At 47.0% G+C, this 12,237-nt stretch overlaps 1 protein-coding gene across 4 annotated transcripts in view; it reads left to right on the top strand.

Moving 5' to 3' along the window:
• The window catches only part of PLEKHM1 (pleckstrin homology and RUN domain containing M1), a 45,706-nt gene that overhangs the window by 17,836 nt on the left and 15,633 nt on the right, over window positions 1–12,237 (top strand). For all 4 annotated transcript variants that reach the window (XM_033090188.1, XM_033090189.1, XM_033090191.1 and 1 more), the window contains 2 exons: window positions 47–458; window positions 9,403–9,673. In XM_033090188.1, the coding sequence (XP_032946079.1) occupies window positions 47–458; window positions 9,403–9,673 (683 nt within the window). The remainder of the gene's footprint in view (window positions 1–46; window positions 459–9,402; window positions 9,674–12,237) is intronic.

Genomic DNA, 12,237 nt, shown 5'->3' with positions numbered 1-12,237 from the left:
TAGCTGACAACCTGTCACACAGGTTTCTTTGTTCAAAAACTTCTAGGGTGTTGTCGGAATTCAGCAAAGCCCAGGTAAACTGTGTGCCAACCAACGGACTGAGCGAAGACCCGGACATTCCCACGCTGCAGGCCTCCCCGTCCCTCCACGGCCTCTGCCTGCACGCCAGCACGCACCCACACTTGGCTGTGCCTGCAGAGCCCCCCCCTGCCCAGGCAGCCTCTGGCTCTCGAGACGGTAGCCACCAGCAGGAGCCACTTTCCCAGACACCTGGCACCCTGGGCTTGCAGCATCTGGGCACTGCCCAGGCTGTCCCTTCAGAGAGCACGTCAGACCAGCAGCCTTCTAGGCCTGTGAGAGAGACGACCAGAGCCGTCGGCCAAGGGAGTGGCTGGCAGAAGCCTTCGGTGGATGACGGAGCTGTACTGAGCCTTGTGGTTTCCTCACCCATCAGTCCGGTGAGTGGTCCAGGCTGTTCAGGGGGAGATCTCGGTGAAATGTCTCAGAAGGCTCTGTGCCTTCGCTCCAGTAGCCCCCTCTCCCTGTGTGGTGTAGTGTCGATAGCATCGTGATGACGGAGCTAATGCTTCCTGTGTGTGAGTCGTGGAAATGAGCCAGGCACCGTGCCAATCCCTTCCCATGGGTACCTGCTGTCGTCTTCACATCTGTGAGAAGATAACTCTCATCTGACCACAGATCTCTGCTCTTAACCACTGCCATTTCGCAGCTCATGGCCTTGGGCAGGGAGCTTCACCTCACGGTGCCTTGGCTTCCTCTTCAGTACTTGTTATTATTGAATTAATATTTTTAGGTGATACCAGGCTTCAAAAATACTCTTTTTGCACATGAACCAGACTTAGAACTGCGCTATCCAATTTGACAGCTGCTAGCCCCCTGTGACTACTGAGCACTTAAAATGAAGCTAGTCTGAATTGAGATAAGCTGTGTAAAACAAACATTGGATTTTTGAAGATTTAGTATGGAAAAAGAAAACGTAAAATTTCTCATTAATAGTTTATTGATTACATATTAAAAAGAAAATATTTTGATATATTGGGTTAAATAAAATACATGAATAAAATTCATTTCACCTGTTTCTTTTTACATTTTTTAAAAATGTGGCTACTAGAACATATGTGGCTCACATTGCATTTCTGTTGGACAGCGCTGTTCTAGAATAAGTCAGTCCGGTATGTCGATAACCTGAGGGAAGCCAGCCCTGGGAATGTCCTGGAGAGAGCCATGGATAGTGAGGCTTGAGAACCACTGGCCTAGTGAAGCAGTAGTCAAAGCTGTGAAGCCAAGCTCTTTGGCCACGTCACATTTGTTCTTGTGCCATGGGACGCAGAGGTAGCAATTTGTATGCACGTGTGCACATGGACACACAAAGCCTGGCGTTTATCCCAGCTGCAGTCTGGGGCTCGTGCTGGGGCACAGTTTACTTTTTCAGCTCTATCCATGCATTCTTTCCTTTGGCCTGGAGCTTCCAGATCCTATTACGCAGGATGGGACCAGGGTCGTGAAACAGACTAGAAGAGGCACACCCCGCCCTTTTTTAAAACAGCTTTATTGAGGTATAATTCACATACCATATAATTCACCTAATTCAGGTACATAATTAAATTTTTTAATATATTCACAGGACTTTGCAACCATCACCATAATCTAATTTTAAACCATTTTCATCCCCCATAAAAGAAACCCCTACCCATTAGCAGCCACTCCCTAAGCTCTCCCCTCCCCCTACCTTTCTCCCCTCAACCTCTGGCAACCACTGATCTACTTTGTCCATAGATAGGGTATTCCAGACGTACCACATATCGAATCATATACTATGTAACCTTTCGTGATTGATTTCTTTCAATTAACATAATGTTTTCAATGTTAATCCATGTTGTAGCCTGTATCCGTACTTCATTCCTTTTTATTGCTGAGTAATATTCCGTTGTAGATTCCACTGTATGAATATGTCACATTTTATTTATCCCTTCATCAGTTGACAGACATGTGGGTTTTTTTCCATTTTTTGACTGCTGTGATCAATGCTGCAATGAACATGCATGTTCCAATTTTTGGGTGGACATGTTTTTAATTCTCTTGTATACATACTTAGGGGTGGAATTTTTGGATTGTATGTTAACTCCATATCTAACGTTTTGAAGAACTGCCAAACTGTTTTCCAGAGCAGCTGATGCATTTTATATTCCCACCATCAGTGTATTCCTGTAATTGTCTTTTTAATAATAATAATAGTTATTATAATATAATAATAGCTAGTTATCATTATTACTGCCATCCTAATGGGTGAGAAGTGGTATCTCATTCTGGTTTTGATTTACATTTCCCTGATGGCTAATGATACTGAACATCCTATCATGTGCTTATTGGCCGTTTGAGTATCTTTGGAGAAATGTCTATTCAGAACGTTTGCCCATTTTTAAATTGAGTTATTTGTCTTTTTACTATTGAGTTATGTATCTAAGTACCCATTTCCTAATCCGAGGTCGTAATGACTTACTTCTATGTGTTCTACTATAATTTTTATAGTTGTTTAGATCTGTGATCCATTTTGAGTCACTTTTCATACGTGGTATAAGGATGAGGTCCAACTTCATTCTTGTGCATATGGATATACAGTTGCACCAGCCCTATGCATTGATAAGACTGTTATTTCCCCCTTTTAAACATTTCTGAGGAATGATGGATTCTAAGTACCCAGGTCCTCAGCGTGCACCCCAGTGAGTAATTATATGTGATGTGTACTCTGTCACCACCATCCAGCTCAAGAGACAGAACGTTTCCAGCCACCTGAGCATCTCCAGCTCCCTCCTGCCTCTCTCAGTCATCTAACGAGGGAGCCATTTTGCCTTGTAGCACCACAGATTTATTTATCCTGTCCTGGAACTGCATATAAATGGAATCATGCACTCCATACTCCTGTGCTGCTTGCACTGAACATTACGTCTGTAAGAGGCCTCTGTACAAAAGCATGAGGCTATGGTTTGATCTTTTCCATTGATCTGTAGTATTCCATGGTGAGAATGTATCACAATGTATTTATTTATTCTCCTGCTACCAGACATGTGGGTTGTTTCCAGGTTGTTGGCTGTTATGAAGAAAGCTGCTGTGAACATCCTCGTACTTGCTTGCCTTGTACCCATTTCTGTAGGTATATATCTAAGAGTGGAATTGCTAGGTCATGGGTAGGTGTGTGTTTACCTTCAGTAGATGCTGCCAAACAGTTCTCTAACAGTGCTTTTACTAATTTATCCTCCTGTTTGCAATCTAGGAGCATTTTCATTGTTCTTTATCTTGCCAATGCTGTCATAGATTTTTTTAATTTTAGCTACTCTAATATGTGTGTAGTGGTAGCTCACTGTGGTTTTAAATTGCGTTTCCCTGATAACTAATAATATTGATACCTTTTCATTTGCTTATTGGCAATTGGATCCCCTTGTGTAAGTGTCTCAGTCATTGTTTCATTCGCAGGTTGAATGATGTGTATTTTCCTTATTGGTTTGTAGGAGCTCTTTATATATAATAGGTTTTTCTTTTATTGGAGCACAAAATATGTGTAGCAAATGTCTATGGCTTGCCTTTTAAATCTCTTAGTAGTATCTTCGGTTGAACAGAGGTTCCCAATTTTTTAATGATCTTCAATTTATCGATCTTTCTGTATATGGTTAATGTGTTACGTGTCTCTCTTAAAAATCTGTCTACCTCAAGACTATGAAAGCTATAAAAATCCCTATATTTTCTTCTAGAAGCTTATATCTGACCTTTTACAATGAGGTTTATGATCCATCTGGGATTAATTCTGTATATGGTGTGAGACAGGAGGCAAAAGTTCATGTTTTTCCATGTGGATATCAGATTGACTAGCACCATTTATTGAATATGACTACATAAACCATGTAACTGTAAATGAAGGTCAGACTCCATTTTTACTATCCCAAAGATTGCTTCAGGGCCCAGAATGTCACAGAACCCTGGAGGATGGGACTAAGAAACTGCCAACACACTGGAGGTTGAGGGAAGAAAGGCTCTACAACCCCTGGCTTGAGCAGGGGACAGAGGGATGTCCTGTAGGGACAGTGGCTCCACAGAATGCCACTGACCCTGTTGAGTTCACTCCTGTCCAGGGTCTGGCTTCTGTTCTGCCGGCTCAGACATCCTTTCTTGCCAGGGTCCCAGAGCTGATGGGACAGGGCAGCTCAACTTGTTAACAAAGGTCCTCCTCTACTCACCAAGTTTTCACCCACTGGCCTCCTTGCAGCTCCTAGCAGAGCAAGCTCCTTCCAGCCCTGGGTGTTTCCTCCCTCTGCCGGGATCCTTTCCCGACTCCTCCTTTTCCTCACTGTTGCCTCAGCCGTCCCTGACCACCCTGCCTCCAACGCACCATCCCCAGTGACTCCTTCCCATTTACCTGCTTCACTTTGTTGGTAGCACTCATCACTATGTGAAATTAATTGTATTATCTCTTTATTTGTCTACTTGTTTATTTTCTGTCTTCCTGACTAGAATGTTAGCTCCATGGTATGAAAGACCATGTCTGTTCACTTCTGTATTGTCAGCTTCGAGCACTGGACCTGGGAGAAAGTAGGTATCAATGAATAGTTCTTGAACTCTCCTGAGACTCTCGAAATGCCTGCTTGTGTATTTACACTGAGAAGTACCTCATCAAGTGCAGGAGTGGCCAGGTTGGTCGGACCAGGGCAGGCCCCGTGCAGGCCTCAGGGGGGTCTGGTTGCTGGAGGGTTGCTTGGGTAACGTGGTCTCAAAGCAGCTGCTGCCGAGTCCAGCTTGAGCACCTCGGATGCTCGCCCCTCCCCGAGTCTGTCTCCACAGGGGAGTCGTGGGTCCATTCATTCCTCCACTCTGTAGACAGTCCCAGCACCACGTGCAGCCTGCCTGCTCACACTGGCCTGGTGGCCTCCCTGCCTTTGGACAGGGTGGGTGGGGCTGTGCCCTGCGTGCTGCCTCTATGATTCTCATCTCTCTATGCTTCCGTCACTTAGTCACTGCTATTTATTTGACACTGACGGGGGATCACTGTCAACTTTTATAACCCCAAGATCCATTCAGTCTTTCATTAAATTTGTTTTAAAAAATCATTCAATACAAAGCCCTTGCAGTGGGCCAAACACCATGCTTGGTACAGTGATGGAACAGGACAGACAAGGGCCCTGCTCGCTGGGGATCGACACTAGATTAGGCATCATAATTATGCCGTGATAAGTGCTGGGGGAAGAAGGGTGCAGGGAGTGGGGGAGCACACTAGGGTGACTGTGTTTGTGGGTCCTGGAGGGAAGTGACTTGGTTTCTCAGCGTAACTTGCAGAGGACAGTCTGAATTCTAAAACGTGGCCCTAATCACTGCCCTCACGCTCCTACGGCACATGGTCCCCTCCTCCAGGTAGGGGTACAGGCGAAGTCCCTTTGCCTGACATAATAAGGGCACACTGGACAAAAAATGCTTTTTGAAAGCGGTCCAGAGACCTCGTATCTCTCTCCTCAGCTAGACTCCTGTCTGGGTTTAGCAGGTGTATAAAGCATCCTGACGCCTTAGTAACTCCAGGTGACATCCCCTCTCTCTTGGATCCCTGGTGGCAGGTGGTGCTCTGTCTGAGATCCTTCATCAATGGTGAGTTTCCCCCACTGTTCAAGGGGCAGGGAACTGGCCAGAGGTGGGCCCCTGCGTGAGCAGGAGGTAGGAAGGCGGTATGAGAGGGGAGCGAGACGGGAGACAGTGATGTGGTCCCTCTCCCCCACCTCCCTCTGCACTGTGTAACTGGGGGCCTCGTGTGGGGCACAGCCCCAGACCTCAGTCCAGGCGTCTGTGTACAGACACTCCAAGGCCCTAATGTTCCCACTGTTTTCTCCATTGCTTAAAAGCACAAAAGGTTTTCCCTAGAGTATGATTTCCCGGCAGCCGACCCGTGGTCACTGAGGTGCGTCTGACCATTTCCTTGTAGTCTCCGTCTCCTCCATGGAAAGAGGGGCCCTTACCCGTGAACATGCATCATCTCAGAAGTCACCTTTTCCTTCCTTCCAGTTTCCTCGCACCACCCTTGTTATTTTCCATTAAAGATGTTCACAAAGTCAAGATTTATTCCCTTATCTATTATAACGCTGTGCAAGGCACAAAGAAAAGGGACCATTCCAAACAGCTTTATAGGTGCTAGTGTGGCATTGAGCACAGAACGCCATGAGAGCCCAAGGCTGCAGGGGACCCTAACCCAGCTGGGGAGGTGGGTGGGGGCAGATTGGGAATGAGTAAGGAAAGTTTCCAGAAGGAGGTGGTGGATGACCCCTGAGCTGAGTCGTAAGGGATAGTGGTCTCTCCCATTGGGGCCATTAGCAGGCGCTGGAGAGGCACAGGATTTCCCAGGTATGTGTGCCAGCTTCCGTGGAGCTGCCTAAACAGCCTGCACATTTTCCTTGGGGAGTTCCCCTGGGTCTCAATGACCTAGGCAGCCTTTGTTCAGAAGCCTGTGTGGTAAATGGTCCCCAGTAGCCACCCTGAGTGACACATTGCCCTGTCACTGGCAGAAGGAAGCACCTGCCAAGTCTGAGGCTTTTCAGAGGAAGCCCTAGAGGTCCAGCTCTGTGAGGTCCCCCCAGGCCCCTGACTCCGAACTCCCACTCTGGGCTTAGGGAGTCCTGTAGCATCTGAATTGATTCAACTGTCTAAACCAGTCCTTCTGGTGCAGCCCCAGCCCTGCTCCCCTTCCCTGTCTAGGTGAGCAGGAAGAGTAGTCTTGATTTCGGGGTTGGAAATAGCAACATCAGGGTGAGGTTGGTGGCACTTAGGAAAACAGCTGGGCTGGTCCCACCCCTTGCATGACTCATTTCCTCTGTGTAGACAGCCACATAGGGCAGCCAGCTTCTTTGCCTCTGCTTTTCCACACTTGGGCACAGAAAGACAGGGAGCGCTTGAAATAGTGAAGAAAAGAACTAGAATCCAGTCCCACAAGCCCCCTGACCCCAGACCCACCCCACCTCTCCTAGCCAGTGAGCGGCTTCAGCCTCAGAGAGACAGCAACAGAAGGAAAGGCACAAGGCCGGGGGTCCTCGGGCCTGCTCGGAAGTAGGGAGCAGAGGCAGAGGCAGCGAGTGAGGACTCAGTCCTGATTGCCTATGTCCCGCTTACCTCACACCCTGCAGGCAGGGCCAGAACACTCTACATCGCTTGGACAAATGGATATCCACACAGGAAAGAGTAAAGGTGAACCCCTTCCCCATGCCGTGCACAATAATTAACTCAGAATAGATCATAGACCTAAATATGAGACCTAAAACTATAAAGCTCTTAGCAGAAAACACAGGAGTAAATCTTGGTGACCTTGGCTTAGGCCATGGTGTCTTAAGGGTTTTGATACAACATCAAAAGCACAGAGACAGAAGGAAAAATAGATGAATTGAATTTCATCAAAATTTTAAAACTTTGTGCATTAAAGTGCACCGTCAAGAAAGTGAAAAGACGACCCGCAGAACTGGGGAAATTATTCGCAAGTCATGTATCTGATAAGGGCCTGGTATCCAGAATATATAAAGAACCCTTACAACTTGTATTTGTTTCCTACGGCTTCTGTAACCAAAGTATCATAAACTGGATGGCGTGAAACAACAGAAATGTATTCTCTGCAATTTCTGGAGACTAGATGTCCAAAAGCCAGATGTTGGCAGGGATGGTTCCTTCTTGGGGTTCAAGGAAGAATCTGTTCCATGCCTCTCTCTTAGCTTCTGGTGTTGCCAGCAACCCTTGGCGTTCCTTGGCTTACAGATGTGTCACTCTGATCCTTCCCTCTGTCGCCACATGGCCTCCTTCTGTGTCTCTGTCTTCACTTGGCATTCTCCTCTATGCAGGTGTCTTCTCTTATAAGGACACCATTCGCGTTGGATGAAGGGCCCACCCGACCCCAGTATGACCTCATCTTAACGAATGACATTTGCAACAACCCTATTTCCACATAAGTTCACATTCTGAGGCACTAGGGGATTTCAATATATCTTTTTTTTCTTAAACTCTACTTTTTTTTTTTTTTTTTTTTTATTTTTTTATTGGGGAAGGGGAACAGGACTTTATTGGGGAACAGTGTGTACTTCCAGGACTTTTTTCCAAGTCAATTGTTGTCCTTTCAATCTTAGTTGTGGAGGGTGCAACTCAGCTCCAAGTCCAGTTACCATTGCTAGTTGCAGGGGGCGCAGCCCACCATCCCTTGCGGGAGTCGAAACCGGCAACCTTGTGGTTGAGAGGACGCGCTCCAACCAACTGAGCCATCCAGGAGCTCAGCAGCAGCTCAGCTCAAGGTGCCGTGTTCAATCTTAGTTGCAGGGGGCGCTGCCCACCATCCCTTGCGGGACTCGAGGACTTGAACTGGCAACCTTGTGGTTGAGAACCCACTGGCCCATGTGGGAATTGAACCGGCAGCCTTCGGAGTTAGGAGCCTGGAGCTCCAACCGCCTGAGCCACCGGGCCGGCCCTTCAATATATCTTTTGGGGAGATATGATATAACCCATAACACAGCACAAGAACAAAAAGACAAACCAATTTAAACATGGGCAAAAGATGTGAATAGACGTTTCTCCAAAGAAGATATACAAATGATCAGTAAGCCCATGAAAAGATGCTCAGGGTCCTTAGACATTAGGAAAACACAAATCAAAACCATGAGATTGTATTTTACACGCATCGGATGGCTATAATAAAAAAAACAATAACAAATGTTGTAGAGGACGTGGAAAAATTGTAACCCTCATGCTGGCTGACGGGAATGCAAAATGGTACAGCCACTTCGGGAAACAATTTGTAAGTTGCTCAAAAAGTTAGACCTAGTGACCATAGGACTCATCAGTTCCACTGTTAGGTATATACCCAAGAGAAGAGAAAACGTCCACACAAACGTGTGCGTGACTGTCCATAGCAGCATTGTTCATGATTGCCAAAATGTGGCATGTCCATACGTTGGAATATGATTTGGTAACATAAAGGAATGGAGTACTAATAAATGCTACAACGTGGATGAACCTTGAAAACATTACGCTAAGCAAAAGAAGCCAGACACAAAAGACCACGTGTTCTAGGATTCTATTTATACAAAATGTCCAAAATGGACAAATCGATAGAAACAGAAAGTAAGATAGTTGGTTGCCTAGAACTGGAGTGGTTGAGAGGAAACAGGGAGTGATTGTTAATGGATACGGGGCCTCTTTACGGAGTCCTGAAAATGTTCTAAACTTAGGTTGTGGGGATGATTGCACAACTCTGGATACTCTAATGAAACTATTGAATTGTGTGCACTTTGCATGGGTTGATTTTATGGTATGTGAATCGTCTCAATGAAGATGTTTTTTAAAAAACTTTCAAAACAGCCTATGTCTTTACTTCTTTCCCGATAGAAAAGCAAGAGCTGGATCTCAGAAGATGACTTCTACCGGCCTCCCCAGGAACCAGCCACAGAGAGCCCTTCACATGGCCCCGTAGCTGCTTCCAGAGGGTCTCCAGACGCAAGGCCTGGTCTTCTCGGGCATTTTTCTCAAGGACCAAGAAAGAGCTCCTCCATGGGAGCGTTAGACGAGGCTTGTGTGCCTTCTCCAGAAAGCGGGAAAAGCAAGGCAGCCGCGACGCAGGAGCATAAGAACTTCAGGGTAGTGCACCGCCGGCAGATGGGTAGGTGACGGCAGAGTGCTGGGGTGGCCTCACTGCAGGGACGCTGCCTGTCAGAAAGCAGTTCTGAAGTCCTCTTTTCCATTACCAGTTGGGTGGTGTCTTCTCACAAGGAAAGCCTTGTCCCAAAATGTAATGAGGAGCACCCTTGCTGAGTAATTCAGGAAAGCATTTCAGGAAAAGTAGTACGTTTTCTCATACAATCTTAATAACGCCATGCTCCAAATTGACTACAGAGTAAAAAAATGCTCTTTCCTATGTTGAAATGGAAAACATTTTCTCTGAAGCTGCCCTATAAATCTTACTTTACAGAACCCTTGATTCTGTCTGTAGTCCAGAGAAAACCCTGCCTCTTGAAGACCCAGGAGTTTCAAGTGCTCCTTCCCAAGGCCTTTATCTTAGACAGTTTACTCAACAGCTATAGGGGCTTAATCAGATCAACTGTTTGTTCAGTGTCCTCCCTGTGCTGTTTACAATGAGGCCAGCTGGATCGCATGTAACACCCTGTGACATTCCAGAAAGCGTTAAATAGCCATAACCAAATTTTTCTGTAACCCTCATAAATGGGTTTCCTCTTTCAAACAAACAAAAAAGTGTGCCCTAGACTCAGTCTCTTTGTCTCATTTTCTGTTTACAGTGACCCAGCAGAGAATTCTGGCCAAGTTCCTGGGGGCCTGGCTGAGGGAGGGAGTATGGGTAGACTCTGATCGCCACGCTGGCTTCTTGTAGGTTTTCCTGTCAGAAAAACCTACACGATGGTTGTAACCATGCCAGAGGAGGTGTGCTTTGTGCCTGGCTATCGGGTTTCCTGAGGGTAGGAAGACCCACTGCAATGGTTTGAAACCTCCAAGGCTGGTCCAAGCGGAGAGAGAGAGAATTGTGTATCCTTTGGATCTCTTGGTTGGCGGTAGTCCCCCCGGGATCAGGGAGCATTGAGCAGTGTGTGCTACGTGGGCACCCACTCACTCACTCAGCAAATAGTTATTAACACCTGTGATGTGTCAGGCGCTGTTTCAGGTGCTAGTGACACGGCAGGAAACAGCAAAGTCCCTATCTTCATGGGACTTTCATTCTAGTGTGAGAGATAGGAAATAAGAAAATTACCAAGTAAACGTACACGTATACTATGGAGAGGTGATCATAAAAGCTATGGAGAACAATAAATCTGGGAGTACCAAGGTGGGGAGTGCACTGTTTCATATAGGATGGCCAAGGGAGCCTCACAAATCAGGTGACATTTGAAGAAATGTGAAAGAAGGGAGGGAAGGAGGCACGAGGCCACCTCTGGCTCAAGCAGGGAGACCAAATGCAAAGATCCTGCAATGAGAACGTGCTTGCCGTGTCCAGGAAACAGTGGAGATCAGAATAGCTGGAAGAGAGGAGTGGAAAGGAGGCGGTTAGAGATGAGGTCAGAGTGATGGCGTGCCTCTGGGCTTTTGCTCTGAGGGAGATAGCAGCTATTGCAGGGTTTCAAGCAGATGGGCATGATCTGACTTACATTTTAAATGGGGGAGTCATCCTGGCTCATACGTTGAAGGACTGCAGAGGGGGAGAGACCAGTTAGGAGGGTATTTCCATAACCCAGGCGAGGGATGACAGTGGCCTGAACTCATGAGGTGGTGCCGGAGGTGGTGAGAAGTGGAAGAGTCGGGATATGCCAGTAGGATATGCTGGGGGATTTGATGTGGGGTGTGAAAGAAAGAAAATCAAGCGCAAGTCCAAGGTTTTTGGCCCAAGCAATTGGAAGGATGAAGTTGGCTGTTTTATGAGATGAACATCAGGAGAGAAGCAGGTTTGGAGCGGGAGAATCAGGAAGGCATTTTTACACCTAATCCACTTGGAGAAGCCTGTTAGACTTGCATGGAGCAGATGGAGATCTGAATCTGAAGTTCAAGGGCAAGGTCCAAGCTAGAGATAAGAACTGGGGAGTTGTTGGCCTCAAGCCCTGAGATCAGGTGAGATCACCTAGGAAGTGGTGTCCGTGGAGAAGAGGGCAGGACCCAGGACTGAGCTCTGGAGCACAATTGAGAGGAGGCGGAGTGAGCCCGAGGGACACAGTGGCCAGTGACAGCGCAGAACCGAGAGTGAGGGCTCAGCAACCAAGTGAGGGAGGTGTTTCACGAGGGGAGGAGGGCTCAGCTGTGTCCGGTGCTGCTGACTGGTCAGGCCAGATGGGGACCGAGGATTGGCCTTTGAATTTGGCCACAAGGAGGACCTGGTGGCCTTTGTGATGGCTGTTTCAGTGGAAGGAGGGGACAAAAGCCTGATTGGAGCAGGTTCAAGAAGGAATGGGAGCAGGGCAACTAGAGATAGTTATATAGTAGCACCTCCTCGGGAGTTTTTCTGTGAAGGAGACAGAGAAACAGAATGGTAATTAGAGATGTAAGTGGAGTCAAGAGAGGTATTTTTAAAGACAGGAGAAGTGTGTGTGTGTGTGTGTGTACACAAGGACACAGGAGAGGGAGGGAGAATTGCTGGAGAGATATCCTTGTCCTTGAGTAGGCAGGGAGAGCAGGGACCCCTGTACAAATGGAGGGGTTGGCCTCAAACAGAAGCATAGTCAGTTC

Source organism: Rhinolophus ferrumequinum, chromosome 21 (assembly GCF_004115265.2).
Source record: "Rhinolophus ferrumequinum isolate MPI-CBG mRhiFer1 chromosome 21, mRhiFer1_v1.p, whole genome shotgun sequence".
NCBI lineage: Eukaryota > Metazoa > Chordata > Mammalia > Chiroptera > Rhinolophidae > Rhinolophus > Rhinolophus ferrumequinum.
This window is presented reverse-complemented; position numbering and strand designations above follow the sequence as displayed.